General features: G+C 34.7%; 1 protein-coding gene and 1 long non-coding RNA gene across 8 annotated transcripts in view; one reads left to right on the top strand and one right to left on the bottom strand.

The window, feature by feature from the left end:
* Positions 1-10,082, top strand: part of LOC135222581 (uncharacterized) — a 92,614-nt gene extending 82,532 nt beyond the window's left edge. Inside the window, exon 3 of the long non-coding RNA XR_010316293.1 lies at positions 9,945-10,082. This is a non-coding gene — a long non-coding RNA (uncharacterized LOC135222581). The remainder of the gene's footprint in view (positions 1-9,944) is intronic.
* Positions 4,377-20,681, bottom strand: part of LOC135222513 (zinc finger SWIM domain-containing protein 8 homolog) — a 334,079-nt gene continuing 317,774 nt past the window's right edge. For all 7 annotated transcript variants that reach the window (XM_064260601.1, XM_064260624.1, XM_064260617.1 and 4 more), the window contains one exon: positions 4,377-18,857. In XM_064260601.1, the coding sequence (XP_064116671.1) occupies positions 18,788-18,857 (70 nt within the window). In that variant the 3' untranslated portion in view covers positions 4,377-18,787. The remainder of the gene's footprint in view (positions 18,858-20,681) is intronic.

The following is a 20,681-nucleotide window of genomic DNA, read 5'->3' as shown; positions in this document are numbered from 1 at the left end:
GGGCTCGAGGTCTAAGTTGAGAGCCGCTACTTCTTCCATCACTTCTTGGCTACCCGGCTCCTCCACAGCTAATGCCACCTGCTCCTGAATTGTGGCGATGTAAGGGGCTGCCGCTTCCGGGTCGACGTATGAGGTCAGTTTGCAGCCGGGGAAGACGAGCAGCCATCTTCATATCCAAGATGTAAGGCTGCCCCTTCGTTACGTTCTGACTGAACCCGCCGACCCAGGCCTTCAGGGTGGTTTGGGCGGACCCTTGACCGCTTGAGCAGTCTGAAAGAGAGGGTCAGGATTAATACTTAAGGCTACTTAAGATTAACTTAAGCTACCAACAGTGAATGATATATCACTCAAAAGGTTTTTGTATATAGGCCAATAAATCACATGTGAGAAGGCTTGGTATCCGGCGATGTACTTACTCCAGAGGAGACCTGGTCTACCAACTCATAACAGATGGTGCAGCTCTCATGGTGCCAGACAGCCAGCTCACCAAAGCGGATGGCGCAAGTAGCGTGGGTCCGGCAGACCTCGTGCCCACAGGGGTCCTGGAGGATGGCGTTGCAGCCCGACTCCTGGCAGTGGGTGGCCTGTAAGTGAAATGATACATGAGTATCAACACTAACTAGTTGGACCAAGTCCATGAAGTGATATATCATAACACCGGAGTGCACCGGAGTTACTAGATAATTTAAGGCTTGGTCTCTACCTGTTCTCCTGCCGTGAAATGTGGTGGGTGTCCGATAGAGTTGGTAAAACTAGAATCAGTGTGTCCCCGGTGTTGCCGGAGGACGAAAAATTCACCGAAACAGAAGTACCTAATCTATACGCCGGAATGAGGAGTACGAGAACGGCGGGGGAGGAGCAGGAGGGGACCAGCAATTAATGGCAGGGAGGATGACTCTGCTGTAAAATAGTATTAGAATAAGTAGGTAGTGAACCCGGGTGGTGAGCGGGGTCTCTGCCGACTTAGCTAACATAAAGGATGTACATAAACAATAAACATAATAAATGTAAACATGCAACAGTAAAGATACATGGCGGAGCTCCTCTACAGTCACCAAACTTAGGGCCTGGCGGTGCCGGAGCCCCTATCCGCTGGAGCGGGAAGGATGGTGACTCTGGGTGAGAGAGAGCTCGGCTCGAGAACCAAGGAGATCCGAGCGCAGCCGAGCCTGGTGGCCAACATAGGCTCGGCCGAGCAGGGAAACCCCTCGATACAGAAAGATGAGAGTGGTGCGAGCCAAGCCAGCGTCGCGTGTCCCCCTACTAACTCCCGTATCCCCCCCGTGGAGGGGGGGAAGAAGGGAGGGAGCTCGGATCATTTGCCAGGGACAATGTGAACAAGCAGATCTCCCCCCCCTGGAGGGGAGAGGAAGCGTGAGGGACTGACGCTGGGAGGCTCACGGTGATTGCCTGGCCTCGTCGCGGACGTGGTGTGAGCCACGCGGTGAGACAGACCAAGCGGTCTGAGGTGGCCTAGGCCACCTCGAACCATCTCGAAAGGCATGAATACAAAAACATCCTATCAAAAACACAGGGGGAAGGAAGAAAATCGAGGATAAGAGAAAGAATAGTCCTGGAGAAGCTAGGTCGGGCCAACCAAGAAGGGAGGATGACTAGCAACTCAAAGCAGCTGGCCTATGCTGATACGTAGGAACGTAGGGCGGTGGCCAGGGTGGCTCAGGACCAAAAGAAAGGACGTACGTCCTAAGGGAGCCTATCATAGACCTAAATACAAAGGAACATGCATGCATGAACTCTGAGCTAATAGGAGCGATGTAGGCTACGAGCTTGTGAGAACTCCAGGAACCCCCGTGTAAAGAAATGTATAATAAAAATAACACGTCAAAACTGCAAAACCACAATGATAAACATGTACTGCTAAAATATTCTAGCACAATCGGTATAGGGGACCGAAAGAAGCACAAAATAATGAAACACATGGGAGTGAGCCGCACAGGGCGACTCGGTAACAAAGCCGTTCGGGACGCCGTCTTCATAACCGAAATAAAAAGGTTAAACGGGCCCTTGCCTGGCTAAAAAGACATGAAACACTTCTAGCAGTACTTAACTTGGATGCAGCGATAGCTTGACGTTCCATGGTGATATAAAACCCAAAAAGCGAGCACAAAACACAGAGCGAGAAAAACGTGCGATCTGGGTGGTGCTAACGAAAAGGATGACCGGTAGAGGCGCTGGTGGTAGCGTTGGAGGCACTAGTTGTAGTCGTAGCTGGGAGTGGCCCTTGCATCGACCCCTCTCTGGTAGAGGGATTTCGAAGAGGGATGAATCTAAATGGTAAGAGACCCGTGGTAGTGGTTTCACTCGCCCCAGAAACTATACCGACACCTTTTATATAAGGTGAGCGAGCCAGAATATTCTGGCATTTCCATTTTAGCTTTTTTTCTGGTATGTTAGCATTAATTTACCTTAGAAATGTGTGCTAAAAGGACATTTCACGTAGCGACACGGGCTGAGCCCAGAAATATAAGTTTATATTAGCTGCATATTCCTCTTCTAGTTAATACAAATACACTCTCTCTCCTCACACTGTAACCTATGGCAAATCCATCTACATACCTGTTATATTGTACGTAGTTTAATCAGCCTTCAGTCAAAATACTGACCTCTTATCAAGCTGGTCTAAAGGGGTTATCTTTAGTAATTTTATTTAGATTTTATTCAATAATTTGCAAATGTAAAAATTTGATCAGTGGATAAAATGAAAATGATCGTCTAACAAAATTTGTTTGATTAAGACCACAACTTTTCATTAACTGAAGTTCAAGTTTGTTTGTATGTTGTTTTTTTGCATGGAACCAGTGGTTATTCAGCAACAGGACCAACGTCTTTACATGACTTCCGAACCACGTCGAGAGTGAACTTCTATCACCAGAAATCACATCCCTCACACCTTAATGGAATGCCTGATAATCGAACTTGCGGCCACCGAGGTGGCAAGCCAAGAACATACCGATCACGCCCCTGAGGCGCTGTCAAGTTTGGAGATTCATGCAAGATGGGTATAACGAGTGTTGGCCTGCATTCTCTGCATGGAGAGGGGTTGGGTCATGCGGATTATTCATTGAGCATTCATGAGTCAATCAAATTGATCAATTTGAAGAGGGAAATGACTTCTGGTGTGGCGTTCTTTTGGTTCGAGGAATCCCATATTTTGACTATGGGTTTGTGCTGTTTACATAGTATATATTGTTATCTAGTTCACTATTCCATAAACTGCCATTTACAAAACTATATTTTCCAGAGTTGTTAATTACTTAGTGATTTGTTTGGTTATGTCTGATCTGGTCATAGTATTGCAGCTCTTACTTGCTGTGTCAGCATTCTCATTTTTCTTTATGCCAACTAAGGTAGCGATAAAAAATTGTAACTTTTTTTTTTTACATAAGCTCCTCATCTCATATTTCTTAAGCTTTCTATGCCCGTTACCTTTTTCATTTACTGTATTTGCTTGTCACATTGATTTTAAAAAATTGCATTTTATACAAGAATTTAAACACACTTGCAAAATTCTTGACATACTCAATGTATTTCCTGCATTCTTTTCCTTAGATTCGGGTATTGATCATGGCTGGCCTGACTACTGTTCTTGAACTTGTCTACACACAATGAATGTTCCCTTGAGCTCTCACCTTTTTTTTATTTTTATTCTCGGAGGTCACGCCAAATTTCCTCTTTATAATTCATTTTACACATTGGTGCTTTAAAAGTAGTGAGCTTTTGTACTGTCAGGAAAAACAGACCTAATGTTTTTGTAAAATCTTGCCTATTAAAAGCAGCTCTTGATCATATTAAACCATACAAATAATTTTCATTATATGTTGCTTTTGTAGCATTAAAATGATGCCACTATATTGCTTTATAGAGTAAGCATTTTTTTAATTTTCAAATTTTACTTTAGTATGAAATCAAGCTGCATCTTAATCATTCTGACTACAAATGCAGACCATTATGAACAGAATATGTAAACTTTAAGGTTGACTTTTCTTTATCCAGTAATAATGCTGATAACTCCACTATTGAAAGGTAATATTTGATTAATTTTAATGCACAGTGTATACTAACACTTTTGGGCATTTGTTATTTGAATTTTCCATAAGCAGACATAAAAAGTAGAGAAAAAAAAAAACATCATTTCTAGTGATTTTAACAAGAATTTCAGGTATAGAATTGAATCATTATACATACAGCAATTATGAATGAGATTTAAAATTAAACTAAATTCATAATTAAAATCAGCTAAATAATATCAGTAACGTACATACTGTACTGTATTGTATACAGGAGTCTAAAACTTAGAAAATTAGGAGCCAAAGTTCCTTACAAAAAGAGAGGGAGAGGAGAAATTAAACACTTGATAACTGTAGAATGTATTGATGAACATAAGATTGAGACACAAAATAACACTAATGAACAGCATCTGACAATATTAAGAATTAGGAAGATAATGTGAATCAGTCCTTCATTGCACAGAGTTCATGTTTTCAATAACATTCATCAGTGTGCAGCAAAACTCGTACAGCAATCTGGAGTAACTCATTATCTTCCTGATTCAAGCATTACACCTCACGGAAGGGTAAAAAATATTCTCTCAGGTGACAGGTCCCAAGAAGCTAGCGAAATCTCTCAGGACTTGGGAATGCTCCTAAGCTTCCATTACGCTACTACGACAAAGCCAGCTACAAGTTAACTGTTATCCATATGCAACAGAATTGCATTTACTATATAATAAAATGCAACAAATCTGGGAGCTTTTAAGACAAGGATTGCACTCTCATTTTTTTTTTTTTTTTTTTAATTTTTCTTTTATGTATATTCTCTACGGAATGCCTAAGTGGAATCCTTGTCTTTCTCCTCTAACTGCCTGTTTAAAATCCACTTCTACAACACACCATCTAAAAGTGTAAACAAATTAAAATCCTTACATCACTTAAAGAGGCTACTGTCTACTCATTACATGAATGTCTAATCAGCCATAACCCACCAAATGTGACACATTCCTTTGTTTTCAGCTGGGGAAATTTCTGCAACCTCTAATTTATACATACTGCTTTTAATTGGTGATGCACAGATGAAGTAAAAAAAAAAAAAAAAGCAACTGAGACTTAGAAGTGTAACTTTGATGAGACAACTGAAATCAATGCACTGCACAAATCTAAAGTTCCATTGATTACAAATAATACCATACACCTTGCTAAGTCATAACTGGAGACTGAATATACAGTAATCTCTCTTAATTCAGGGTATCCTAAACAAAAGTAGATAAAAGCACCTGAAAACACCATGAGTTGTTTCATATTCCATGCAAAAACTTCATTTAAAAGTTAAATGAAGAATTGAATTACACCAAATTTCAATTTTGTAAATAAAAGCCTCATTGAAAGATAAAACCACACCAAGGGTTAAAAATTATTATGCACCGCACAGTTTCAGTTGCCTTGTCAAGGCATTACATTCCTATTATAGGGTTATTGTTTTTCACTCCATTAGATGGTATCATCAATAAAAAGCAATGATGATAAAAGTGGCAAGAATAATATTTGCAAATTAAGACAAAGCATCTATCACCATGAAGAGTTTAGCTAATTTGACATTTGAGTAATGGTAAGACTACAATGAATCAGCAGTGATATGAAATATTTGAAAATTTCTTTTGGCAAGTGATAAGTGAATTACAATAAGTTACCACTAGATACCATGATTTAGATATAAAGTTCCACAGCAACAATTAAAAAAAATGTAATCTTTTATAGCACATTTATATAACTAATCTGAGAGAGTAAGTAGCAAATGATCTTTTGAGTAATAAACTGGGAAAAGTTCTTGTACTTTCATAATCTGCAGTATTCAAGAAAATTTCATATACTTGTTTCCAATATAATTTTTTACTAAAGCTGCTCAGTGTTAGCACAAAATTGGAAAACAGGAACAATTTTGCCAACAGTTAGAAAGTAAAATTCATAAATTTTGCTTTGTGATAAATAAGACTTCAAAATCTCTTACTATGATACATAAACTTTGGAATTTCAGGCAACCTTGCCAATAAGCTCTGTCAAATAAGTACCATAATTTACCGAATCACCTTGCACACTTATAAAACCAACAGAATCATGACTTTCAAAACAAAATTTTCAACAAAATGATACAGTAACTATTAAGACTGTAATATCTGAAGCCAACTTTTGAACATTTAAAACCATGGTTACAACAGAGCTTACTGAACAGTCCTGGTATTAATTTTATAAAGTGATTTGAATGTAATAACAAAATTTAATGCATATTGATTCTTTCTATTACGGTATTATAATTTTAACACTAATGGTACAAAAATATATCAAGATGTGCCACTTACCAACACATTACTTTTTAGGACAGATTAAGATGACAATAACAAAGCACTGAACTATTCAAAGGGAAAGATATGTACACCAAAGAAATAATATAAAAAATTTACTAGATTTAAAGGAATTTTATTTCTTTTCACTATTAAAACTTAATAGGATATTCTGACATGGAAAAATATAGTACTTAACATACTTTGAAAATTCATGCACTGAAAATTTTCCTTTTATTAAGAGTAGAAATACCAATGATTGTGCAATCTTTGTTTTTTTGACAAAAACTTGGAGTTATTCATAATAATTCCAGCGCCTATTTCAAGCAAATGAGAGCTTCATCAACTTGATATTTTACCAACTTTTTAAAATTCTATACCAACTTCAGAAACGTAACTAGAACTGAACACATTGAGATAAAATTCACAAAATTCTAAATTCCTCTACATTGGTAATTCAATTGAATCTGCTTATTCAAGTATGCACTGTACAATGAAACAAATGCAGATGGTCGAACAAATATGAATTCAAATACAGTATAGCAAAACATATGATACCTAGAGCAACAACAGAGAGAGAATTAAACATCTATCCTGAGATAAGTAGCACGAGATGATTTGCATACCTTGAATTATTGTATTGTTACACATAAGACAGGACACAACTGGAGGGTGAAAGGAAAATAACTTCAGACACCAAGTATTGTGCCATTAAATTTACAAGATACTGTACTACATTTCTCCAAGTTATTTGCAACTGTTCTTTAAATGATTAAAATGTATAGTGAAAAAAAAGTGGGGTTTTTGGAAAAGGGACACAAAAACAAGACTGTATAAGGATAAAAAATTAGTAACACAGAAGGAAGACTGATTACAAAATATCACTGACTGTATAGGCAAATCTGCATGCAGAAACTAACCTGATCATCTTAGGTAAAAAAAAAAAAAAAAAAAAAAAAAAAAAAAAAAAAACAAGGTGGAGGAATTTGGCAAATAAAAAATGAGATACAATACGTATAGCTATCCAAATTCTAGCTACATTCATGTGAACGAAATGGTTGGAAGCATTGTGTCCGATTCCTTTAAAGGGACAGCATTAAAAGCCAAGCTTCCCAGTTTATCAACTTGCACTGTGTAAATTACACCTAAGATTTATGTTATTATAAGCAACAGTTTTCTATTATAGAAAAGAAAATGTAAGGATAACCATGATAATGTAATTACTGACCGGATAAATTTGTTACAGCTCCTAAGTGAAAACTCATGAACAGGATGAAACGTATCATGTAACTAAATTTATAGTGCACAGAATGGAAGCATTATTGTTTAATATGCTTGTAGTTTTCATTATGCAAAGATGTATAAAATAAAATACATTATGCTCACAGCTCGTCATTTCCTGTCAAAAATACAATTTAAGTGCATTTTTGCAAAACTGTGAATATCTGGCGTCTACAGTAAAAACTTTACTAGCACATTACAGCAAAAACCCATAAAAGTGAAATTCTAATGATGCAGTATTCCAAGTACATGGGGAAAAAGACAAAATAAAAATGTAAGCACTGTATGAGAACCCAAACAACACCATTCCATTCCATGAAAAGCAATATTGATTGCTGAAACACCCGTGGAAGCTTAAACCTAGATACAAAAACCATTTGGAATAAAACTGGTTGCTGTCCTCCTTATAAGGAATCACATGACGTTTGTGTTAAAAAAAAAAAAAAAGAAAACCACTGAACTGGAATGTCTTCCATAGTTAAGATAGGACTACCGTTCATAATTTCACATTAGTTTTTCTTCAACATATCCAGCAACTAATACACTGATAGTCAGGAAGCTTTGCACAAGGGGGCAATGACAAAAAATTAAAAAACAAGGACTCGGTTTACAAACATGATCAAATATAAACCACAGATATAGTTGAAATCCAAGAAACCAAAATGTTTTTATTTTATTTATTTATTTTTTAAATAGAAGCCAACATATTCAGTACAATGCCTGACGTTTACACTACTGTAGCACCTCAAAATTAATGGCTTACTTCTCAAAGTGTCAACCTCTTCATTTGCCAAGTGAAAAAGTGGATTCCTCACAAAATATTTGCTAAAGTTACTATTGCAATGATAAATTAAACAACATATGGAACCTGCAATTTCACAGAACTTATTCTGCAGTTGTGAATGAGATAAGCAGTTCCAACATTTATCTGATTAATAGCAAAATACTTGGTGTCTTGGTAGAAAACAAAAACATTATACTGTATCTAAATTCCAAGCTAAATGTATCAAGTATTCGCCCTGTCAAGCTCCAAAGAATGAAAAGGGATTTGCAAATATTATCCCAATTTGTACTACAAACATTCTCTGGTGAGAACACCCATTACTTTTATGAGGAATTCACCTTCAAGATATGACATGATAAACACTGACTTCAGCAGAATTTCCCTAATGTGGCAACAATAGAAAAACTACGAATGCAAAACAATCTGATCTCAACTTCTTTATATTTTTGCATTTTTGTCTACATGGAAATTATAGAATTTAAGCCATGTGTGCCCAATGACAAGTTGTTTAGTGATCATAACAATATAATGTTACCTTTCCAAAATTACACATCAACTAAATTGATTTCATCCAGTGGTGTTATGAAATCATGTCCACAAGTGAAGTGTAGTCAAGCAGTCAGCACAATTCTAAATATTTTTCCTGTATTCAGCTGACCACACTCCATGTTTTCTTACATATATACTATACATTATATGTTAAAACTTAATCTGTGTTGTCCCTGTATAGCTGCTAATACTGTACAAATATTCTCCCTTGTTATGTTAATATTGCAGAACAGCCTATCCACCTGTAACTCTTACTACTGTACAAAAGACAAAGAGCTAGTGTAACTCCTAATGTGAATGCAACATATATTATTCATTGCCACTGCAAATGAAGTAGTTTCTTATTCAGTATCTATTAAAATTTCAATTTGTTGGAGAGAAGAAAATTGTATACTAATATTAAACAGCAATGATTTTTCCTTCAAGAATTGGCAAGAAAAGTGGCCTGCAACACCCACAACTTTACATGGCACTAAAAAGATGGAAATTGTTCATTGGCCTTTATAAAGAAAGCAAACCCCGCAGGAGTTGGAAAAATATCTTTTAACCATATTGTTGAAATCAACATTCATGTTATGCATTGGAAAATTAAGTTTTCTGTGCAGGACCAAAATCAACATCCTGCAACTGCTAAGTAAGGTCTATTAGGATTTGCCATTATCCCTCTTTTTTTTATTTCTAATTTGACAGGTCAAAGCTAGAGCTGCTAAATTGCATTTATGAAAGTTTTAAACTTATGACTTTTATAATGAGCAATTTCCTTATATTAATAATATTAATACCTGTCATATTTACTCTAAAACTGATTTTCTTTTTCAAAGACAGAGGTGCAAGAAAAATGAAGACTCAGGAGCCATAAACAACATAATGGGATACTACTTCACTGTTCTATAAGTGCTAAACTATTAGAACAAAAAATTATTACAATTTTTCAAATCTTCATATCTTATTTTGAAAATTGTCCTCTTCTATTTTCAGCTATAATCTGGTCACCAATAAAATGCAACTAGATTAGCATCAAGAAATAAGACAGGCTGCATAATACAGAATTTTAGACCTCTAATAACCTTGCTATGCTCGAAGATCGTCAGAGACTGACAATATTGGATTTCAAAAATGGTGACACAGCCCTCTAATCTACCAAACACTGCAGGAAGCATTTAGAAGGTAAAAGGTAAAATCAGGAATTCACAATAGACTTAACATACTGATTATCAGTATAATATAAAGCTAAGAACAGGAACGGTACTAAAATAAAGGAAATAAGTACAGTATTAAGTTTGATAAAAACTAGGAGGCCCAAGATAATCTCAGTATATAAAATATACAGGGTAAAGGTGTAACAATAAAACTGAAAAATTTAGGTACAAATAGGAAGACAGGAACAGTATACATTCAATTAAATGAATGTGACACAAAAGGTGAGCCAAACAAAGTGCAAACTTTTTTTTTTTTTTTTTTTTTTTTAAATACAGATTCTGAGTAAATGTGACAGGCCATTGAGCGGAAGAAGATACTGTTGCCTTAAGGATTATTATTGAGATGTAGGAAGGAGAATTAATCTGCAGCTGGACTTATTTTTTCCAGAACCAGGAAGCAAAAAACCAGAAAACTACACTGGATGTGCAAAATGGAGTCATGGGGGAAAAACAAGAGTTACAATAGTTAAGCAGGTACAGTCTCCATATCTAGATATACTCATACTGTAACGGACTTGAGTATTCATTAACGCAAATTTTATGTGCCTTAATAATTTGTAACCTAAAACTTTCTGTAGCTTCTCATGATGATATAATTTTAGCAACCTTATCCTTTTCAATATCTTGTAAATTACAGAAAAAACTAGGCAACTCTTATTAATTTAATGATCTCTATTGAAGCAAAACTGACACACAGGGCACCTTGTACTTTTTAGGAATATCTTTTAACACTTCTAACCACAGGAGAGAATTTAAACAACAGTAAAAATAATCAACAGAGACAAACTCAAAGGGGTAAAATAAAAACATTTTTTGTCCAAAATATTAAGTGAATTGGGGGAAAAACATCTATGCCTAAATTGCTGCTATTATAATGGGATTTATCCAGACCAGAAAGTTTATTAAACTTTTAACATGATGTGTGAAAGGTATGGAGACACCCAAATATTAAATACTGGAAAATTTAAACCACTTAATAATTATATGAACCTGAAATTAAGTCTGACAAAACATCTGAAAAAATATTTCATTGAGAAACAATATCTAGTACATGTATTAAACATTCTGGTCATTTCCTGTTGGAATACTTTATAGTGCAAGACAAGCTACAAAAACAGTAAAAACTAAGAGAGCCATGTACATTAATACCACTGATGTTTAAAAAATCTTCTGGATGTAAGGGTAAAGTGAGAGCCAAACCAAATGAAAACTTGGCAGAGAGGAGATTGGTGAAGGGGGAAAAAATTGTTGCATGAAAAATCTAATTTTACAAGTTACCAATATTTCCTTTCTCATACTAGTCCAACCAATTGCCACTTTGGTAATTTGGTCACAAAATACAAAAGGCAACATACATCTAGACTGCAAATGCAATGATGCAAAGTACTGAAAGGGAGACAACCTCTTAATTTCTTGAATGCACAGTACAAAAGATAAAATATCTGTATGACTATAACATCAATAGTCTAACAATAATCGCTTGTGTCTAAACCTCAGTTTGCTTATTATACACAATGTATATATATGCTTGATTTTTTATTTATTTTTTTTTTAACTCTGGATTCTCTCCCTTATTCTTGTACTTTTAATATTTCCTGCTTAATTATCATCTCTCTAACTAGTCTAAACAATCACTACTACTACCTTGAAATTACTTTCTAACTGCACATCCTAATAGCATCGAGGGTCATTTAAAAATCTTAAGATGAACAACTAACTATGCATACTGTATCATCTATTACTGCAGAACACCATAAATGTGAAATAAATAAGGGCTAAGGTGATATGAAAGGCCCTTAATGACCATCTAAAAATGAGACGCGTGCAAGCATTTCAGATGTTGCTCGCCGCTACTGGTTGTGCTGCTGGAAAGAAGCTAATTATTCCTCTTATTATCTAAACATATTTTCATTCAAGAAAAAAGCTAATGTATTTACTTCAAATCTGTGACACATCAAAATCTCACTATGTGGAACTCTTAATAATATATTATCACATTAAAAAATACCTGAATGTTGCAAAAACCATTCATGGTGTCTGTTTATTTCAATATTAATTTCACATTTATAAAATGTGTCTCTTAACAACGCGTGTATTCTATCGTTCGTTTAGAAAAAATAATATTTTTTCATATTATTTCTATCTGAAAAGGTTAAACAAGACATCTAATCCAATCCTATGTATTAAATGCAGAAAATCTTAGATATTAATCATAGGAAACACTACAAGAGACAGAGCAACAAGCCAGAAAGGGGACAACAAAAGGTTGCAGAAAGATTAGTGCATGCTTCAGCCTATGGCATGTCAAATTGCCATGGACAATTTCTCTTGAACTAGAAACCTGCCTATTGCAGTGCATATGCAACTTCGTAAGAAAAATAAATTTTAAGTTTTCCTCAGAAAATACAAGTGACAGCAACTATACACTAATCTTTCATGCTGTGTAAGTGGTGCATTGTGTGGAATTCCTTTTTAACAAAAGAAACTACTAGAATGAAAATCAGTACACTAACCCTTATAGATTATTAATGTTGCAAGCTCACTGGACAGACTCAGCAGGATGTTGCTTAGTAAATCTTAGAGTACAATATAAAAAAGGCAGTAGAATAGGAGAAATGGATATCAAATATCTAAAGTATTACACCTGAGTTTAAACATGTAGGCAGAATGGTTTAAAACTCAACATGAATAAGCTTCTATGATGTCTACAGAAAGGAAAAGACTGGAAACTGTAATATGAGAAATGATGAACAAGATATTTCAACTTGTGGCTTAATTGTTGAAAATTTCATTCTAGCCTACAAATACAAATTCTCCTCTATGCCTTAATTCTCTTTATCAAAACAGCACCCAAAGTTAGGAAAAAGATACAGGTATGCAAAATACTAGAGAAATATTTTGAGCAACTATACAGTCCTAATTCAATCCGATGGAGTTTCCAAAATGCTAAAAACTTAATTCAGTTTTCCATCCGTTTTAGCTTAAATACTATAGTACTATAATAATAATGAAAAACCTGCAAATTTGCTAGAATAATTTTAAACACCTAAAATGGGAGCTGTCACTATAATCAGATAAATTATACAGCATATAACAGTAGAATTAACTGATGCTACTTCAAGTAATAAATACTATAATGATGCTGACTTACACTGTATTCAATCTATAATTTTTTTTCATTATGGGGCATAAACTGTTTAGATGAAGTGACTTGAAACCTCTTACCTCAAAAATAATAAAAAAAAATAAATAAAAAATTTAAAAATAACACTAATTAAAGGTACGACACTATTTATGGTCTTCAGGGGCAATGTCATTCATTTCATCAGAGAAGTTCCTGCAATTTGGTCAGCAATAATGTTTGCAGTGTATTGCTTCGTTTTCCCCATAAATCACAATTATTAAGATACTTTTCATCTGAAATTTATTTTCAACCACAGTAGTCCCTGTATCTCTACCTACCTCCTAATTTCAATTTAAACAGCATTTGCTATTTGTAAATTACAAAAATTCTTTATTCTAAAATCTGTAAACTCTAAAAATGTATCCCAAAATACCTAATCTACTCAAGCTAAAAAAAAAAAATACTGAAGCTCCAAAAAAATAAAAAATAAAGTTTTCATGAATCACTACCTTTCAGATATTTAAAAAATTCCTGCTTTGGCATACTGTTAGAGTGAAAGTCAATGTTTTTGTTTATATTTACATAGGAAACGGTAGGAAAGACTATTACAACTGATTTGGTATGAAATGGAAGTTAAAAAAAAATTATAATAAAGCAACATTTTGCCTATGTCCTGAACTTGCAAACATCTGAAGACAATTCTATATAAGGCATCATTTAAATAGTTGCTACACATCAAACTGTGTTCTTAGCATTCATTCCATGAAATATAGTCAAGTCAAGCTAATCTTGGGCCATAAGTACATAACAGTAAAACTAAACTACTTGAGGGTTTTCCAACTGATTGCTTTACTAATCTTTCAAAACAAATGTCGAGTAAGACTTTTGAGAAAACAACTTCAAAAATTACTTATGTACTGTATGGAGAAGTTGCATATTTATTTCAATCAAGTGGTGATAAAGATATCAACAATTTTAATGATCTGCAGTCAGGTCTGTGAACTGGCAATTTAAAGCATAACTAGTTGAGAAAACTTATGAATAATCTTGTCAAATATCATTAATAATTTAACTGTAGCATTATTTTGATGGAAATTTTAATGTCATACAAAAAGATACAATGTGCATTTCACAATATTCCTTTTGGATTAAAGTATACTTTATTATCTTCACAAGGAGCACTTTAACCCGGATTGTAATTAGATACCGCATAAGTCCTTAAAGTGCACTCCCCAGGAACTCTAAAAAAATAAATAAATACATAAAAAATCAAAATACAAGTCCCAAACCAAAATTTGAACCACACACTAATAACACTGTCAGCTGTATACACACCAATTACTCACTGGTATACTGAAGATACCACAGTACACTCATGCATTGAAAATATGATTAGTATCAGTATCCAGTATTTACAGTGCATATTTCAGTTAAGAGAATAAATGGGTTGTTTTTCTTTAAAGAAATTCTGTAAATTTTTTTCACAGATTTTTTTTTATATTTCACAAAATGTTGACAAAATTAATACCAAAATCTCCATTGTCAACAGCAACCCTATGCCCTTATCATCTGGAGTAAAGTTAATACACAAACCAAGACAACTATTAGCAAATGTAACACTGCATCAATAATATCTCTATTACATATCTCTTAATCTGAAGTCTGACCCTGAAGTTCCTACATGCTTTCATTGGCTCTGTTGCCTCCTTATTTTTGATGCTTTAAATTCCTCCCAGGATTGTACTGGGATTATGAAAACCTAGCCAAGAAAATCTGTGTTACTTAGTTATACAGTAAAATTCTAATTTGAGCAAACCATTCCAAAGCTTCTCAATCGAGTAAACCTCAATTACCTTATAAGATTCTTAAGTCTCTCGACCATATTGATACACTTTGTAGCTTTTTATATATTTCTAATTCATAAGCAAAGCAGCTTGCACAATAATAAAATAAAGGCATTACGGTTCTCATCAGTGATGATGTTGAAAACCTATTAAACTTCAGGACTACAAATGCTTTGTATAGTGCTTCTTTAATGCCGTTGAATTAAACTATTAAAAGTGTTCCCTGGATTAGCTGTTCTATTTAATCTGACACCATAGGAGAAGTTCCACTGCTTAAATGCCCTATGAAACTTAGGTCCTAAATGGGAAAAAAAAAAAAAAATAAAAAATGTGGCTCCACCTAACTACTGAACGGCAAGTCATTATATAAACTGAAGGCAAAATATGGAAAAATTCTAAAGCTGGGCAGTGGAAAGGAAGAGTCACTGAACTAGGTAATCATAGATGAGAAACAAATTGCAACAACTCTAATCATGTCCATATCTGAAACAGACAAAGGACAGCAAAAGAAAGGTGAAAAAAGCATTCCTAACTGTAGCTAAGTAACATCCAAAATTTATCAGTATTAGAAACATTTCAATACTATTTGATAAGTTAACTTTCCTGTACTAGGAAATCGCACTTTGAAAAGTTTCAGAAATAACAAAGGAAGAGATTCCATATAGTAATCTTAAACAGCTATAGACACTGCCACTATGTTCAATTCTCCATATCATTACGTTAAATCATCTAATCAGTAGGGCCAAACTGTCTTAAATTTTTTTTTAATATACTATACTTTCTGACAAAAACGGCAGTGTAACAATGATATTAAATTCTATGTAGAATGCATATCTACATTAAAAATCAAGTCCATGATTTTTTAAAACTTTGCAATTAATAAACTACAATGTTCTAGTAGTGCATAATTTTTCATGTTTACACCAATACCAGGTCACTTATGAAAGGACTAGTCATTTCACAATGGCTATGGCTATATCTGCTCTCCTTAATCCCACAGAATTTAGCAATAATAATCATCACCTAAAATGATGCAGATCTGAACTTTTATAAACTATACCCAATAAACATTTTTTTTTTCAAGTAATTTATACCTTCAACAGATTTATGCAATAAGTACTGGCAGACTGCAGGCTTTCTGATTGACATACATTAGTAATACCAAATTAATTTTAGCCCTATGCATTTAGACAAATTATGTGGACTACTGAATCAATTAACAGCATGTTTTGGTGGGTGACTTGTATGTAAAACATTGAATTAATTAACTGAAGGCTTTTTGGTTACACAAGTATATTGCCAATGTTTTGCACAGGTATCCCAAATGCAATCATTTAATATAGTGTAGGGGTAGACTTAATTTTTATTTTTGTCTTTAATGAAATCTTAACCTGACTGCAAGAATGAAATTTTCTTCTCAAGATCACATTTTATCAAACTTATTCAAACCCACTAACACTATCATATCATTCACTCTTGAACAGATGAGTTAAAATCTATGTGAACATTGTATTCAAACCAAGGAACAGCTTTAAAATGAGAGTAATCTGCAATCAGTAATACTGTTTTTACAACAAAATTAGTTTTTATACAAACCCAAAACACAGCCTTCTTGGTTTTCATAGGAAAGCTAAGAAAAAATTAAAAGAAAACAATATCCAGACTTCCCAATGGCCAACTAGGGTGTTGTATGCTTAGTCACTTCAAAAACATCAAATGAGATCATGACAAAACTTTTCTGACCTACTTTTAAAATGTTGACACATGAAAAAGGGAAGTGGGTACAAGAAGGGGAAACAATTAGTTTGCTTACTTGAAAAAAGTACATCAAATCGCAAGCTACTCTGTGTGTGCTTACTGCTTTTTGTGAAAAAACATTCAAAACATTCACTGTTTTGTAGATCAATATTTTCTTTTGGTTTTCCTAAATAAAGTTGCATTTTGTTAGAATAAGAAAAGAATTCCACTTCTATACTTGATAACTACTTATACACCACTTGAAGAACACTATAGATAAGCTCTATATAATGTATGTATTCACAATAAAAACAGCTTTCTCTCCTTTTTCACATATGTACTACTACCAACAGCTCCTCTCAGTACGTATTCCTTCACTTTAATGTAATGTTACAATAATTTAAATAAATAAATTAAAATAAATAAGAAAAAGATTTTTACAGAGGTGTTTAACTAAACACACCTCCGTGCAAAGAGAAATAATGACCCGTTACTCTACTACACACTAAGATCAAACGGTTCCAACACACAAAACAAACAAGCTGGGTTGACTTTATCAATCTAATGAGATCAGGATTACTTGTCCCCTGACTGGCTGGCATTAAAAGTGGACGAAGACACACACACACAAAGTTAATGTATTTACAAAGACAAATGTGACATTTTAATGTCATGCCTAAAATCTTTAAAAGCAAATAATAGTTTTACAAACTAATATCTTTCCAAGCTCAAAAAAGATTTGACAATACAGAAATATTTGCTATATCCCTACACTCTTCTGTCAAAAAATTATAATTCCAGTTGAACCACAAGAAGAATGCAAAATCCCTATATGGTAAAGACTTTACACTAATTACCTAATGACATTTATCTGGACAAGAACAAGGAATTCCACTGAGTAATTTTTGTATCGCTCCAAGGTGCTTATATATATTTAAGATATATATAAATAAAACATATACATATTCACCCTGATCATGTTTTAAAAATATTGCCCTTCCATTCCCTTCCCCCAAAACAAATATAAAGAGCAATTCATTGAGCAGATTTTAAAGACTGCCTTATCTGTTTTCTTAGAATCCACACATTCATCCCTTCTTACAGACTAATTCTAAACCCATGACTTTAATGTTACCTTCCATACATATATCAAGGAAGCGGTTTTAAGACACTATAGTACACAACTGTCATTTCTCCAACTCTGGTGTGACAGACACTATTTTTTTAAACTTACAAATGATTATTATTTCATCACTGGCTTATGGTTACACATGGACGATCTAGTGATTCTGGGGTCAAAGGGACCTGCAATCTCTGCACAATAGAATAACTTTATCCTTTTTCAATTCTTAAAGTGCTCCAGCAGGTTAAAATGTGGATTCAACATCAATAGGAAGTCTTTTACACCTTATAATTTTCCTTCATTTTTTCAGGGCAGTAAGATGATGCGTGAAGAAAAAAAATTAATTTAAAAAAAATCATCCCAAGGGTTAGATGCATTCTGATATGAATTTCAAGTATCAAATTATCCTCTGTTACAGTTAAAAAAATTCCTTATTTACAAAATGCATACATATGAATTCACTGACATCCACCACAATGCACTGGAGCATCACAGTATTTATGAATAATTTATTTACAACTTCACTTGCAAGAAAGATGTGCAATCATGACATATACCACAGTTATAATACTACTACCTTGCCTATGGGGGATTGGAACGAGGACAGACCAAACGTAACAATGATGTTACAGAAGATTTCAGTCTATGATGTAATAAGGTCCTTTTCCTAACGGAAGCTGGGCAATTGTAATAAAACCATGACTACCAAAATGCTGTCAAACCTAGATGGGAGCAAGAGTGATGCGCCTTGTTGCCACTGCTCCTGCACGGCTGTCACCTAAAGAGGACTGAGGTCATACAGCTGGAGACTGCTGTAGAGCATTTGTGATTCTTGTCCACAGTTCTTTCTTGCAAGACTTTGATCTAGAATGAAAAGTATAGTTTTGTATTAAATTAAAAAATAAGTTGAAACCTCATGGATCCCACTCTGCCATAGGGAAGCAGACTTTTTGTTACTGTTTCCATAAGTGCAAAAAATCAGTTTATATTATGTATTAAATGAGTATAATTATATACATAGTACATTAAGCTTTAATTAAACGTACACACACAATACAGATTAGTATTTGCAAATACAGTAGTGCCTCAGGATATGAAATTAATCCGTTCCGAAGCAGCTTTCGTACCCTGATTTTTTCATATCTTGAACCACGTTTTACATGTAAATTACCTAATTCGTTCCAAGCCCTACAAAAACACCACAGTAAATTTTATATTAAGCTAAATTCACCAATAAACAATGAAATACAACAATTTGGACCATTAAATACCTAACATAAACTATACTACACCTGTAAATAAAATGTATTAGTGTACATGGTACAAGAAATACTGTACGTACCTATGTAGTAAAATGTAGAACCTTACCTTTCGAGTGAGGCGATCTCCGAAATTGGCGATAGAGGAGGAGGACAAATGGCAGAAAATATGAACACTTAACTTTATGAAACCCATTAACAAATGGCAGAAAACATTAACACTAAACTTTATGAAGCACATTAACTTAACTTGACAAAAAACTTGAAATTAAAATGATATTGTTAAGATACAATAAAGTTTTGTACATACTTACCTGGCAGATATATACTTAGCTATAGACTCGGTCGTCCCGACAGAATTTCAAAACTCGCGGCACACACGACAGGTAGGTCAGTGATCCACCATTCCCGCCGCTGGGTGGCGGGATCCGGAACCATTCCCGTTTTCTAAGACAGATTTTCTCTTCCACCTGTCTCCTGAGGGGAGGATGGGTGGGCCATTAATCGTATATATCTGCCAGGTAAGTATGTACAAAACTTTATTGTATCTTAACAATATCATTTTTGTACATGAAAACTTACCCAGCAGATATATACTTAGCTGATTGGCACCCTTGGTGGAGGGTAAGAGACAGCTTAAACATAATCATGATATTGTTATGATACAATAAAGTTTCATACATACTTACCTGGCAGATATATACATAGCTAAGACTCCGTCGTCCCCGACAGAAATTCAAATTTCGCGCCACTCGCTACAGGTAGGTCAGGTGATCTACCGGCCTGCCCTGGGCGGCAGGACTAGGAACCATTCCCGTTTTCTATCATATATTTTCTCTTCCCCCTGTCTCCTTGCGGGGAGGCTGGGTGGGCCCTAATCGTATATATCTGCCAGGTAAGTATGTATGAAACTTTATTGTATCATAACAATATCATTTTCATACAATCAACTTACCTGTCAGATATATACATAGCTGATTGGCACCCTTCGGTGGAGGGTAAGAGACAGCTACTTCTGGAATAGACAGGTAAACAACATATGTTGTAGGTATAAATAAAACCTTGGTTCCTACCTGATAGGTGGTAGACTTCGTGGGTGTTTGCCCCGTAGTCTGCATCACCTCAAGAAACTTTAGCGAGATATGTGATCTATGGCCAAGAATTCTTGTGGGTCTGCCGAAGGGGTCTTATCCACTTACTCGGCAGAGCCTGAAAGGACTTTGTCAATGGGTGCTGGTCTCAAAAGATCTAATCAGATCATGTAGATCTCTATCATTTCCCAAATCTAGGCCTCTATTCCTAAAGACGGCCGAAAGCATACTCCTATAACCCTTTATCGTGGCTATGGAGAGACGAGATTCCTCTCTCAAAAATAACAGAAAATCAGCGATTTCTGCTACAGAGGTACTGGAGGAGGACAACTTCTTCG

This window comes from Macrobrachium nipponense, chromosome 20 (assembly GCF_015104395.2).
Source record: "Macrobrachium nipponense isolate FS-2020 chromosome 20, ASM1510439v2, whole genome shotgun sequence".
NCBI classification, from domain to species: domain Eukaryota; kingdom Metazoa; phylum Arthropoda; class Malacostraca; order Decapoda; family Palaemonidae; genus Macrobrachium; species Macrobrachium nipponense.
Note: the sequence above shows the minus strand (reverse complement) of the source record. Positions and strands in the feature narration are given on the sequence as shown.